This window comes from Saccostrea cucullata, unplaced genomic scaffold (assembly GCF_032062105.1).
Source record: "Saccostrea cucullata isolate Sc308-1 unplaced genomic scaffold, CSIRO_AGI_Scuc_v1 ctg4173, whole genome shotgun sequence".
Lineage (NCBI taxonomy): Eukaryota > Metazoa > Mollusca > Bivalvia > Ostreida > Ostreidae > Saccostrea > Saccostrea cuccullata.
Window position 1 is genome coordinate 9,910 of NW_026931496.1, and position 15,382 is coordinate 25,291.

General features: G+C 31.8%; 1 protein-coding gene across 1 annotated transcript; it reads left to right on the top strand.

Moving 5' to 3' along the window:
• The first annotated feature begins 454 nt into the window (after positions 1 to 454).
• Positions 455 to 13,315, top strand: LOC134232763 (uncharacterized). The gene is made up of 6 exons (XM_062714743.1): positions 455 to 488; positions 8,587 to 8,691; positions 10,339 to 10,566; positions 12,847 to 12,946; positions 13,052 to 13,175; positions 13,261 to 13,315. The coding sequence occupies exons 1-6, from the start codon at positions 465 to 467 to the stop codon at positions 13,313 to 13,315; spliced, it is 636 nt and encodes a 211-aa protein (XP_062570727.1). The 5' UTR covers positions 455 to 464.
• Positions 13,316 to 15,382: the final 2,067 nt, after the last annotated feature.

Sequence of the window (15,382 nt, forward strand, 5' to 3'; positions counted from 1 at the left end):
AGTCGAACTCTTAATCTGATTAATCTTCTATCCGTAGACGACAAACGTCATTACATGTATATAGTTGTTTCTAATTCTTGGTACTAACCAAAAATTCATTTGTTTTGCAGATTTTTCTGCGCCTTTTTAAAAACTCCTCGACTCACAATCTACTTTCCTGATGCCTGTCTATCTGAGGCACCTGAAGTACAGTGTTCTAGTCGTAGCACACCGTTTTTACCCTCTGCCTTTTGAGATAAAGGAACTCCTCGAGTCTGCTAAGACCAGGATCTACGAATTAAAGATTCAAAATAAATCGACCATTTCAGGTTGTTTTTTGTATGCTACATCAGGTTTTACAAGTGTTAAATAAAAATTGACGCTCTTGCCTTTCCATAATCACATTTGACTTTCCATTTTTGTTACTCAATATTGTTAAATTGAGAGTTGTTTCACTTACCTGTAATGCATTTTTTTCATTTTAGATGAAAGTTAATGACATCACAAAGGTATATGTAGTATTTGTAGTACTTTGAATTTTCACAGTTTCTTTTGAATTTTTCCGCTCTATCAGATAAATGGCTTCCGTTCCTCAGTATTAAGGTCAGACGATACGTTCCTCAAATATCTGTGTCGTATATTTTTTTTTATAATGTATGAAAAATATTCAGTCATTTTACATTCGGATTTTAAAGCAGTTTCCTATAAAATCGTCTTTTAAAAAATGAAAAGCTTAAAATTTGGTTTTCGATATAGCAAGTTTTTGTCATCTGTCCGTAATAAAGGAGCCAAGTCTCTTTTTTTGCCATATATACTGCGGGATTCACTTCCGGTTTAGTGGCATGGAGTCAAGGATGAGCTGTCAAGGTGGAAAGAGGGTCATGCAAGGCCGGTAGTCGTCAAGCAGATTGGATTTATTAACCTGAATAAATAGCACAACACTCCGGATACTGAATTAGTTGCGAAATTTTTCTGAACAAACCCAGATCTATTTGTTTAGGTGGCTCCCCCCCCCCGAAAAAAAACACGTTGCCATCCTGGTGGGGGTTTCTTTTCCGGATTTTTTTGACGATAAAACCTCAGAATATTGTGATCTTTCTATAGAACCCTGGGATATTTAAGTTCAAAATCGGTAAAAAAAATTTTGAACGTAAATAGCAAATATGCAAATCTACACTTCACCTCGTACTTTTATATTCTTTTCAGCTCAGATACGCCATATAATGCTTTAAGAAGAAAAAGGTTACGTAATAGACAGTTCCATGCCTTGATAAAGTTTAATACGTTTTGATATTATCACTCTTAATAATATAAATATACTATTTTCTGTGAAATACGTTCAAAATGCTTCTTAAAATACAGTTTTGGATTATAGTATTACATATCTTTCTGATTAAAGTACATGTACAGTGTATAATGTGGCATGCAAGTAGACTATGCTGAGATACATGTACATAATGTCTTTCTTGTTTCTTTTTATTTTGATGAATGATGTTGCCAAGGTAACTAAAATCGAAAATTCTGTAAAATTTTATCCAATGCTAATCCTGCAGTTGAACTCTTATTGCAATCTTGCCACAAAAAGAGACTCAATCAATTTTGTATTTCGATGTTTGATTTAGAAAATATATATTTCTTGCAACATTTATAATTACAAGTCTTTATTGAAAGAAATTTTATCAAGATTGATGTCTTATAATATTAATTCTACCTAAATATCAAAATGACGTGGCCACGCGATGTCTTGGATTCAGCTAATTTTTTTCTTACTGAAACTTCAATGAATGAAAAGATTGACTATATGAAAGAAAGCATGGTAGTTTACCCGGTTGCCATGGAAACGGGGCTAAAAGGTGTAAATTACAGTGAATATTGCTATTTATCAATAATATCAAAAAAAAATTTACTAGGCATAGCTGTTAAGGTGCATATTTTTTTATATGCTTCATGACCATCAAAACTATGGAAAAAATTGTGTATGTCACAAAGTTTTTTCAATTTCTAATTTTCTGATGCCAAAAAAGTGAATAATTAGTCCTCGTTACCTCCCTTGTTAGACTTAATATTTAAAGACTTTGACAAGTGATGTGAAAATCCTAGTAGGGAGATTTAGATTCAAGAAATGTTATTTTGCAAATATCATTTAAAACATTTATTGGTAAATGAAAAATAAACATTTTATTACACTATAAAGTTGATCTAAATGTGCTTTTCCTCTATCCGAGTCATTTCCCTTGTTGGAGCTCTTCGGCAAAATGTGTAAAATGTAAACAAGAAGACAATAAAATCTGCATTTTTTCTTCTTGTTTTGAAACATCTTGTTCAGGAAAATTCTACCTCAAGAGACTCAGAATTTGATGAAAAACAGTTAACAAAGTAGGGATAATCTTTAAGAAAAGCCAAAGGGTTGATCTGGACATGATGAGTATTACACGTATAGCTACTCATAGAAAGGAAAATATGAGGAAATCAGGGTGGTATGGGGTGAAGGCCGAGAAGATTTTAACTGTTCCCTTCAAGATGTCTTTGAAATAGAGATCGAGAAGATACATAGCACTAGTGGTGTGGTAGTCCCCGACCAATCCCCATTGCAATGTGTAAGTATTTTTTTTATTTATAATTCTATTCAGTTGTCTCATGTACCTGGTAACTGACTGTATATTGAAATATAAGACAGTAAAAACAAACAAAACCATGAAAACTTGGATGCACAGTTGCACATATTACATGTACATGACACTGAATCATATACTACTGTGTAATATATGTGCCCATTTTGGGTACCGGTATTTTATTTTCTATAAAATTCAGTATATTTGAAGAAAATTGTTTGAATAAATTTATGATTCCAAGTGATAATATGTTTGTGTCCATTCTATTTTAACAAACAGGATTTGTAGTAATCAAACCACGAAAATATTAAACCTTTGTCTTTTGACAATGATAACTGAATAGTGCGTTAGAGTTTTTGAAATTTTAACCAATATCAGGACCGTAGAATATTTGAAAGAATTGATAAAAAAGTGTAAATGTAAAATTATGAAAATTAACTCAGTACATGCAAACACACAGATTTACAGCTGCTAATAGTGTTCTAGATCTAAGTACATATACTTTGTCATACTATGTGAAATCATTTTTGGGACCTTGATACAATTAAGTTATTTGCTTTGCAAGGTAATGCATTGTAAAGTAGGTAAAGAAATCTATCCAAGGGTGTTAGAATGTGACAAATCCATTTCATTTGTACTTGGGAGTTCCTATAAATTAGTTAATTGTCATGAAGCACTCTTTATTGACTTTTCTAAGATGCAGCTTTCTGTCTCATAATTTTATTTTACTGATCACTGTTTTTCAGCTATATATTGCAGGCATATCAATCTTGCACACATTTATGAATAGTTTTAGTTTTACAATATTGATCTGTACATATGAGATCATTCTGATGCTGTGTACTTTACATGTCAAGGACATATTGTACAAATTAAAAATAGTCACATTAAAGAACAAAATGAACTATACCACATTACATGTAGTATCAATAAAACACGTATGTTTTTATTACAATTAATTCAAGATATAATAACATTTCATTTACCACTTTAAAAATTAATTGTTGTCAAATTCATTTCTACTCTAGATCTCCGGCAATTTGTTCAAACCGAGAAAAGCTTTAACTGTGTAAATTGAAAAAAAAATGCTTGATGACAACATTGATTCCCCTCCTTTATCAATCATTCCTCATGATTCAGAAAATTTTCAGGATAACATTTAAATATCAGGTACATGTAATATATATTTGATGTTTAGGATTTTAACTCAAACTTTCAAATTAAAAAATAATTTTAATTCACAGATCATTGCAGCCGTTGCAAGATTTTCCTAATGAAGATTCTCAGGATTACAGATCCTTTAGCAAGGGGACCAGACAGGTACATGTATTGTTTATTAAGTTACATGTATTCATGGTGATTGCCATGACAATGCATCAAGGGAGATGATAACGTTTAGAGGTTGAAAATGTATATGTTATATATATAGCGAAATTTTAAGATTCTAGTTTTAAGTTTTTAAAATAATTTTTAATTAATTTTTATCCAAGCTGACCAAAAATTAATGGTATTTTTTTTTTTATTTTCATGTGAACAGATAGAAATGACCAGAGCAGAGGACACACAGCCCCCCCCCCCCCTAAAAAAAAGTCACAGTGGACAGGAAGTAATTTTTACATGAAAAATAGAAAGTAGGAATAAGAACAGAAAGAAAAGAAGATCGCTGGTGCAAGATGGATATAGAGAGGGTTTTCTAAAGATCATTACTAAAATCCACAGCAAATTGCAAGGCTGAGCTACTTTTCAAACTTATACAAAAGGACATAAAGAAATTTGATGTAATTCGAGGAAACGAAGCTGACATCAAATGAGAGAATATGAAGGAACAAATTTTAGCGGAATTTTTTTTTAAGCAGATCATCTGTTTTCCTTAGAGAATATGTGTATTCTAAATTGATTCTAAACTGATTTCTTGTATTTTCAAAAAAATGTCACTGTTTAAGTGGAGCATACATTCCAATGTCATGTTTATTTCTTTTCTATAAAAGCAGTATTATGAAAAGAAGCAGTTTCTTCCCTTTTTATATCCCAATTCTGCAGGAGAGATGGTATACTGATTTATTATATACCCCCACATGGGCTCACAAATTCATAGTTTTATACTGGCAGGCTTCACACAGTATGTCATGTATGATTAGAATATGAATACATTTTAACAAATCTGAGTACAAGATTAATTGTGAAACACTGATTCCCCCATACATGGCAGCTTATGCCATGACTCCCACGAGGTATCCCAAGAAAGGTCTTGTCACAAGGAAAACACCTGTGAAATATGAAAATCTAGTCCAACTTCAAAAGTTGTGGTTAAGGTTAAATTTTTTTTTTTAAGTCAGTCAATGTCTAAGGTCAAGGTCAAATGGTTAAAAATATTTATACCCATTAAAAGAACATAATAGTTAAGGTTAACTGATCATCTGAATATGCTGATAAGCAATGTGATAATAAGAATTAATTCCACATATAAGGCCATTTAAAAAAAAATTGTTTGCCTTCCTCCCAACAGACTGACTAAAATTCAAAACTTTTTTTTTACATTGCAAGACAAGATGTTTTTTTTTCTTTTTATCCATCTTATCTCATCAACAAATATTTTGAAATTTTCTGGGAAAAATATTTTTCAACCTACCCACCGAATTAATTATTTTACCATGAGTTGGGAGAGGGCAAAAAAAACATTATAATCAAGATGGTCTTGCTAACTTGTTTTGACATTATATTGTCTGACTTACTTTCATATTTTCATTAGATACTGTCATATCATTTATAAATATGAGTTTGCCTTTTTACTTAAATTATACATTTAAGGGGGCTCTCTACAACGTCACAACATGGCGTACTTCCGTAAAAACGCCATTTTGATCCCAAATGATCAGATTCAAATTCACTCAACACCGATAAATCACTGAGTATAACACAACATGCGATACTGTGGATGGAATGTACATTATATCACATCAATTAATACAGTGTATGCCCAATACGTATACTTTCTTTAAAAATGAATTGTTTGTCAATTTATTCAATTTCTACTTATTTAATTATTAAATAATACATTTACAAACTTAATAGAATAAGATTTTTAGATGAGAAAAAAATTATATAAAACATGGCTTGTCCATATGCTAATTCATCATTACGTGTCAAAACGCCATACACTCAGAAATTTTATTTCTCCAATAAGCATATATGCTTTTCAGCAAAATACAACCCCCAAAAATGCAAATTGATAAGATAAGAGTCATATGTATTATCTTCCCATCGACTAGAGGATACTCTGTTCTCGATTTGTATACACCCGAATGAATGGTTATACCCGGTGAAATTTCGCATGACCCAAACGTTTGATCACCATTGATTGTCAGCTGTTTACAAGTATGGGAAACGTGCAGGTTTTAGACGAAGTGTGCATTTGGTTATAGGAATTTCTTTTACCGCTTTTGGCCATTTACCATCTTAACTTGTTTTATTGTATATAGCACTGAATAACACATGCAAGTTGGATAAAAACGGTAAGTAAATCTACCTTCTCAATACCATGAATTCACTAAATACATGTCTTTGTCATTGACTGGAAACGGGATGATTTTCGCTTAAACTCATTGAAAAACAATACATGTACAATACGAACTTCTTTCAATGTCCTTGCGTGACATTTGTTTAATACTTGTGCAAGTAGAGTTTATTTGAAGTTTATATAAAAAAAACAGTACCAAGATATTTGAGTCCACTCCTAAGGCGGATCTCTCACACCTGAATTTTTGTGATGTTTATAAATTTTTGACAGTTTTTCAATTTTTTTCAATTTCTTTTTTCATTGTTTTTACCCTTTGATATTATATATCTTTTCAGATACTGAAGAGGATCCAACCAGCTATTTTCAAGGAAATGCTGTTTTAGTTTTTCTTTTGTCTATTTTTGTAAATTTCAATAAAAATTATGTTGATTTTATTTTTATCTTTGTTGGTTATTATTTCAATATTTTATAACACTAAACTTTGAAAAGAAATTATAAGCACTGGGCTTTTAAAAATATATATAGGAGAGATTTTAACAAAATAAATAAAATATTTCAAATATTTCTAAAAAATAAATGGAAGTACTTTGGAACCTTATTTTATCGGATATGGGGCCTATTATTAGAAACAAATGCATGCAACAAAAATCAGTTATACTTTATAGGTGTAGAGAGCCCCCTTAAAAAAATAAACAATTGTTTTGAATTTGAACATATTTTAGTGAATAAATCATAGGGATTTGAAACAATTACAGGCCAACAAAAGATTTTTAAGAATTGTTGGAAACTCACTTGTTTTATTTCATATTTAGAATAAAGTAACTAGAAGCCTAGTTTTTTTCCATGGCAACATATTAATTTACCTGTCTCTTAGTTAATTGCAGAAGTTCTATTTAATTATTAAAAAGAAATTTAAATACTTGACGTATATTCATATAACATAACAATTTGTTCAATTTGGTAAAACATGTTCTTAGATGATCCTCTCTGTTATTTGTGATTAATGAAGGGGGGGTGTCATATAATTTCTAGAAAGCTATACATTTACCTATGATTTTTTTTTATTCTCATAAAACATTAGAATATATAGTTTATTTAATGATACATGGTTACAAATATATCAGTTGTCAAAATGGTGAAAAATTTCATTGAATATGACTAAAAAAAGTCAATTTTGGCAAATTGCCAATTTTCATGCAATAATTTCTAGAAAGTTTTTGATTTACCCATAATTTTTTTTTATTCTCATAAAACCTTAGAATATAGTTTATTTAATGATACATGGTTACAAATATATCAGTTGTCAAAATGGTGAAAAATTTCATTGAATATGACTTTAAGAAGTCAATTTTGGCAAATCGCCAATTTTCATGCAGTAATTTCTAGAAAGTTTTTGATTTACCCATTAATTTTTTTTATTCTCATAAAACCTTAGAATATATACATTTTATTTAATGATACATGGTTATAAATACATCAGTTGTCAAAATGGTAAAAAATTTCATTGAATATGACTAAAAAAGTCAATTTTGGCAAATCGCCAATTTTCAATGCAATAATTTCTAGAAAGTTTTTGATTTACCCAATAATTTTTTTTTATTCTCGTAAAACCTTAGAATATATAGTTTATTTAATGAAACATGGTTACAAATATATCAGTTGTCAAAATGGTGAAAAATTTCAATGAATATGACTAAAAAAGACAAATTTGGCAAATTGCCAATTTGCTAACATCCTAAATGCTGCTATGAAAATTTGCTTAATATCCATTCAAATATCTTGAATGAAATTTATTTCTGAGATTTAAGTAATATGAGCTCAGAGAATATAATTTTCATGTGAATTTACACTAATTTATTGAATGTGCACTAATTTAATTTAAAACAGAGCAAAATTTGCTTAATCGGAGGGTTCTAAATATAACATCCTTGTTACCATGGCAACCAAATTGAAAAGTTAGACTTTAAAACATCATATTTATTAAAGATACGCCAATTGTAGTAAATGGTGTGAAATTCAGCTAAACCGGAGACAGGTGTCATGTCCACGCCCCTATTGAAAATTTTGATTTTTATAGAGAATTGATATTAAAATGTTTATTAAATGAATTCAGTCTATTCAGTTATTCACACTTGAATTATCAAAGCATCACTTTTAGGACAGTCACTTCTGTATGAAGAACGTTGACAGGAATGAACTTCTCTTCTACGACTACTTTCATAATATTTAAAGGATTATTCATAGGACTATTTTATACTTATGTTCATTTTAACAAGTAAAAAAAATATTTAAATATTGTACAATTAAACTGCAAAACTGTAGCTCTCCGAGAAAATTGTATTAACAGATAAAATATATTAAAAGACGTTCATCCTAATGTGTTCAGATCAGCGAGCTAAAGATTTGCAGATCTGTACACTCATTATTTTTGTCTTTTCAAGTAGAAAGGTTGCCTGGAATGTTTTGTCTATTTTGTAGAGCAAGACGATTGTGCAGTTTGAAGACGAGTTCATAACAGATAAAGATTATCTTATCTGTAGTTTTGACGATAGGCAGTCGTGGTATAGATATGCTCTTCGACCGGTATGTCTTATTTTTACAATGTAGCTCTCCTGGTCAGAGACCAGAAGAATTTATGCGATAGTAATGCGTCCGTCGTCCGTCCGTCTGTCTGTCTGTAAACAATTTTTTTGAAAATGCTACTACTCCTACAGTTTTGGTCTGATTTCAGTATAACTTTGCACACAAGTAGACTATACTGAGTTACATAATTCTGTGTATCGGTTTTTGATTTCGACTGAACGGTGTTGCCGTGGTTACTTAAAATAGAAATTTCTTTTAAAAACATTCAAAATGCTACTCCTCGTACAGTTTTGGTCAGATTTCAGTACAATTTGGCATACAAGAAGACTACATTAAGATAAATAATTATATATAGCGGTTTTTGATTTTGATGAACGGTGTTGCTGCGGTTACTAAAAATAGAAATTTCTGTGAAAAACATTCAAAATGCTACTCCTCCTGCAGTTTTGGTATGATTGCAATATAACTTTGCACACAAGTAGACTACACTGAGTTACATAATTCTATGTATCGGTTTTTTATTTTGATGAACGGCTTTGCTGTGGTAAGTAAAAATAGGAATTTCTGTAAAAAACATTCAAAATGCTACTCCTCCTACAGTTTTGGTCTGATTTCAGTATAACATGGTACACAAGTAGACTACTTTAAATGCTACTTCAAATACAGTTTTAATCTGATAATAATATAATTTGGCATGCGGTTAGACTACACTGAGATACATAATTATCAGTTTTGCGTTTTGTTTTGTTTTTTTGATGATTGATGTTGCCATAGTAATTTAGATTAAAAATTCTGTAAAATTTTATTAAAAGCTACTCCTCCAGTTGTAGTCTTATTGCATTCTTGAAGCAAAAAGAGGATCATTATTCTATTTATTGCTTTTGTAAAGTTTTACGTCCCAACTGCTACTCTCTCTTCCCTTATTATAAGTACAAACCAGTAAGCTACAGTCTCGACAGAGACTTCTGGTTTTCATTATACTTTCATGTTAAGTACTAAAACCTGATTGGTTCAGACGCATTTAACGATCCAAAATGTTACTCACAGCTTTAGCAACACGCTCGACAACGGGTAACATTATAAAATGCTACGTGCTTGCAAATCATGCGCATACTTCTCAAAACGTCAGTTGTGCGTTTGAAGCCGCATAAACTTGACGTCAGTAAAGCTGGCGTTCGATGTAGCTTATTTGGGAACAAGCGAGAGACAAAACAAGCTTGCGAGCTCAAGTGCAAAAAATAACAAAGCTTTAGACGATAAAGGACTTTTTGAGTATAAAAAAAATTATTAGAAAGTCGGTAAATCATTTTCAAAGATTTCTTATTGAAAAAAATAGGAGCAGGGAGTTTGAAAACTTTTTAAAATGTGTACGTAAAGACGATCAACAATTTTATCTTAGCTGACATCCTAAACCAATCATACACTCAGTAAAATAGAATTTATAATGTGCGCCTGTTTTGGAGGGTACAAGTTGAAATTCAATTGTTACCTTCATAGATAGGCATCATTTATATAATGTATAAACATATTTCCAAATGCTAAGTAATATTTCCTAACCTTGAATGCTGTATTTTGGCATTGGCTTGTCTAAAGAATATAGTTATTGATAATATATTTCATTTTTCCTTTCCAATATACTCTTTCTAGAGAAATGAAAAATTATCATGCGTTCTTCCGAAACTTCCAACACACTGCTTTGTGACAGGAAGACAGGGGAATACAATTGTCAAAGAACAAGCCTTGTCATATTTCCCGGACATAGAAATACATCAGATAAGAAAAGAAAGTTGTTCAATCTATATGCAGGCGGACAAAAGAATACGTATGTCATTTCCACCAGACTGTGTCGATGATAATTGTGAGCTCTATTTAATGGTAAGTTGACCTTTTCAATAAAATTATGACATAGTCTTGCTCTACATGAATGGTTCACTTAATGAACGTGTACGTCACCCATGCATAAAATGTAAACTTTCAGGCAAGCATTGCCCGCCATCCGTCAGTACCGTTTTCAAATGATCTTTCAGGATCACATCCATCCATCGCCGTTTGTTAACATTTCATCACATTTTCGACTAGTTCTCCAGAACCATGGGGTTCTATCTTATTTTCAAGCACCCCTAGATGAAGGGGATTTTAGTTTGATCAAATAATACCCGGTTCCCCTTCAAGAGGCGATAATTAAAAAAAATATTGAAGATTTTGATGACATATTTAAATATCTTCCTAAAGGCCCTTTCACAATTGGCGCACGAGCACTTTACAAGACTTTGCGATCGGAAAATTTAAGCTTCGCACGAGCTATCGCATACGTTGCACGATGTCTCGCCTTTAAGGCCCTTTCACAATTGGCGCACGAGCAGAAGCGACAAAATATTCGTGCGACCGAATAATTTTGGTTAGGATCGTAAACTGTTGCCAAAATAATCGCATATGAAAAAAGTGTTCGTACGAAATTTGCACGATCTAAAGCGACTGTTGTGCATTAAATCTTGCGATATATCTTGCGTCTATATGCGACTGTTGTAGAATGAAAGCGAGTGTTGTAAGATAATGTGATAGGATTGCACGACTGATCAGGTAATCGGACGATTGAACGTGCGACAAAACAATTGGACGTGCGGTGCTCGTGCGCTCATGCATTCCATAGTACGAATATGTTCGTGCAAGTCAGAGGGCCGGGTATATATACCACCCGTTTCCGACGCTCTTCAGTTGACATAGTTAAGATGCTTATAATTATACACGGTATATATGCCTGTTGCAAAGCATGGCAATTGAAGGTGATAAATCAAGCAATGATAGTAAAACGTTGCAAGATTTCATGAGACATGTTGAGCAACAGTCTCATGGTCGCAAAACACACGCAAAGACAGCTGGATTCATCTTACGATCTTAAAAAATCGTGCATCACTCTTACGAGTACATAAAACGTTGTAAGACGTTCGTACTAATTTTCGTGCGTTGAATTGCGATAATTTTGATCGCATTTGGTCGCGTCTGAATAGTGGGCATGTTGACTATTTTGAGGAGACTTGATGCGACCACTAAAACACATGCAATGAATGCGAGACATCGTGCAACGTATGCGATAGCTCGTGCGTAGCTAAAATTTTCCGATCGCAAAGTCTTGTAAAGTGCTCGTGCGCCAATTGTGAAAGGGCCTTTATAAATCCAATGTGCACAAACTTTCTTCAATAACGATTACAGATGTTTATTGGCCTCCTTTGTCCTGAGTGTAAGATGTTACAAAAACAAAATATATTATGCTATACTTAATTTTAGGGGGTCAGATTGCATAATGTTATACCAAAGATTTTTGTATTCTTTCGAAGTTTTTTCTAGTCTTGTCTGACCCCCTTATAATATGTTTATATTTTTGTTTTGCGTCACTTACTTCAATAAGACATTTTTTCACTTTCACTACTGTTGTTATTTTATTACTAGCTCAGTTGACTTGGCTTCGGTCTTGCATTAATAACAGAGGAACATAAAAATATATGTATTCGTCTTTAGTTTACTGATTATTCTATAAATTTGACAGATAATTCATAAAAAGCCACCAAATTAGTTTATGCAATTTATCCTGTTTATGGTTTATAACAAATATAATATGCAAAAATAAAGTGACGCCAAATTTTAAGACTTAGCGTATACAATAATTATTATAGAATTGACATTTTGCATTAACATTCTTACTCTGGGGGTCTGTGAACAGCATAAAAATGGGGAAATACAATGTACTAGTGCGCATACAAAAATAAACGTGGGTTCTTCCCGGATATACAACTGAACAGAGCAGGAATAACATAAAAATTAAATCAACAAGCACAATTTCCGTGTCACTACATCCAAATTCGATCAAATCATTACCCTGAAGGGTAAGTTCAAGCGAAAGGGCGGGAGTAAAGGAGGCCTTGACATTATGCGAGGACTATTGAGATTGACATAGGCGGCTTCGAGTAATTTAGATCAATTAGAGCAGATTCTTTAAACTATATTTATTACAATTTTATTTCACAATCAAATGTAAATGTAAGAAATCACTGTCAAATTTGCTGGGTATGCCAGGGACATTCATTAATCACTATCAATTTTAAATTTATACTTACACTTGTATGATGTATGAAAACTAAATAAAGCCATTATTTTCAGATGGACTTGCCCGAGAGACAGATTTGTCCATTTATTCATGTATATATCACAAAGTCCACCGGTCGCCCCGTTGAAATCAGTTTGCCAATAGTTTATCAAGGTCATCATGCTTACAGTTATCGTACTTGAAAATCAATGATACCAATTTTAGCAATAAACATGTGAAATGAATTTAAATATTTATTTGATAATATTTACTCTTTAGGATCCAAGAATACAGAGAATTTGATTATTACCAGGGAAGGAAACGGTGAATGGATGACCTTGAACTCTTTGTTGAAATTAGATGCTGCCGGATATACATTTGAGACTTCCATTATTAAATCAAAGTATAAGTTTCTATCTCTTTAATTGTAAAATAAGGATTCAAACTTTTTTTTATATACAATGTGTGTAAATTCTCATCTTTTGCAGCGTACCAACAGCATTTGGAATAAAAGAAGCTGTGTTGCCTTGGGTATGTCGTTAAATATTTTCATCTGATTTTTTTTTTCGAAGCATAAATATAATAAAAATGTATACAATCTAGGGATTGGCAATGGTTAATTAGTTAAGTCAAATTGGTCAAATAAATTGTAACCATTACAATTTTATCTAATAATTATCTCTCTAGATAATATACATTTATATACTTTTTTTAAAACTGAACAACACCCAAACTAAGTAAATAAAGGATACAAAGACCCAGTGCCATCATTCATAAAATGGATTATAAGGGAAAAAAAAAAGATTTTTATAGAATTATCAATAATTCAACCATTACAAGTACTTTCTCTTTAAATTATGAAATTTTATCATAAATTTTACCTTTGAAAAATATTGTGTTACCAGTTGGGTGCATTGCTTGCTTTTCAGTAGCTTTACACAAAATTTAAGAATATAAATATCAAATTAAAACAAGGTATAGTAAGACCACTTTGTATTTAAAAACCATGGAATACTCGGGATAAGATTTATTGTTAGTGATAGTGGTATCATTTGCACTTTGTCCAAAAATACTGCATGTTTTGCACACCACAAATAATTCATGTATGCTACACTAGAAAAATATTATACAATAAACATTGAAAATATGTAAATTTTTATTAAAAGAATATAGATTTTGCCCAACAAAATGCAGTGACGTTGTGCACGGTGTTGGTGTCAGTTTCGGTATCGTCAAAATGACGTAATTTTATGCGAAGGTTTAGAAAATTAATCTGACGTTACTCTTCTGCTAGCACTTTTTATGAAGGAAAAATAAAAACCCAGTAATACCTCCTATTATATATATTGCAGTTCATTGAAAACACATGTATAATTAAATTATTTGCCCTTTTGCATGCATATTGCGGGAGGAAAATATAAGCATGATTTGCCTCATTTAAAAAAAAACTTCGTAGAAATAACAAAACTTGTTCGACATCGCATTTTAAATTTACATGCTTTGTTTTATTTAAGGTCAGACGAAACATTCCTCAAAAATATATAATATTTTCTAAGAATTTGTTATTGAAGTTTAGGTACCTATACATGTTTCCTCACAAAAAATTAGGGTACCTTACTAGGCATTTGGACAAGATACCACAGGGTCATATTTCTTATATGACCCCTATGGGTAATCTTCTGAATGGCCTATATCACAATTTTTGGTGTACTTATATTTATGAACATTTTGAAAACAATGTAGAAATCAGAGGAGAATGACAAATATGAATAATTTTATATAATACCAAGATATACAAAACATTTATTTGAGGAATGTGTCGTCTGACCTTAATTGTGATAAATTCAAAACAATTCCATATTATATCAGTAGGTCCTAGAACCTGTTCTTTGTTTTCAGTACATTTTGTGATTGTATATATGTTGCTTATACAGCACTGAATTATATTTTTAATTCAAAGTCCATATTCCCAACCCATCTTCAACCCCTACCCTCACACAGGCCCTTTAATACTGAGTATTTTTTGGTTGTAGATCTAACTATTTCAAATAATTCAGTTAAAAAAAAAAAGATAGGAAACGAACCTGAGAATTAACCCGCCCCTTCCCTCATTTAAAGTTGTCATTGAAAAGGATTTTCAATGTGGTGCAGTTTCGAAGTTTTGTATTTCTTAAAAAGTTGTTTTATTTAACAAAAATAGAAAATATATATCATTACACGTCATAATAAAAATGTCAAAATATTGATGTATGTCTTTTCTTTTTTTAGAGTTGGGGGGGGGGGGGGGGGGAGGGGTGTATTGATACTCATATCTTGTTTAACTTATTATGAGGTCCATTCGGCAAACCTTGGGTGATTCCTGTGTTCAAACTATATCAGATGTATGTCAAATTAGATGAGGTACATGTATGAATCGGCCGAAGTGTGCCGAGCATGATGAAGTATTTTAAACGATGCTATCGGGTTAATGACAAAATGAAATTATAAATATGCTACTAAAGAAATCTGATACTTAATGTAAATCACACCCTCCAACACCCCCCCCCCCCCCCCCCCCCCACCCCCCGCTCAATACTGCATGGACTACCGAATGTAAACTGCCCGTTTTGA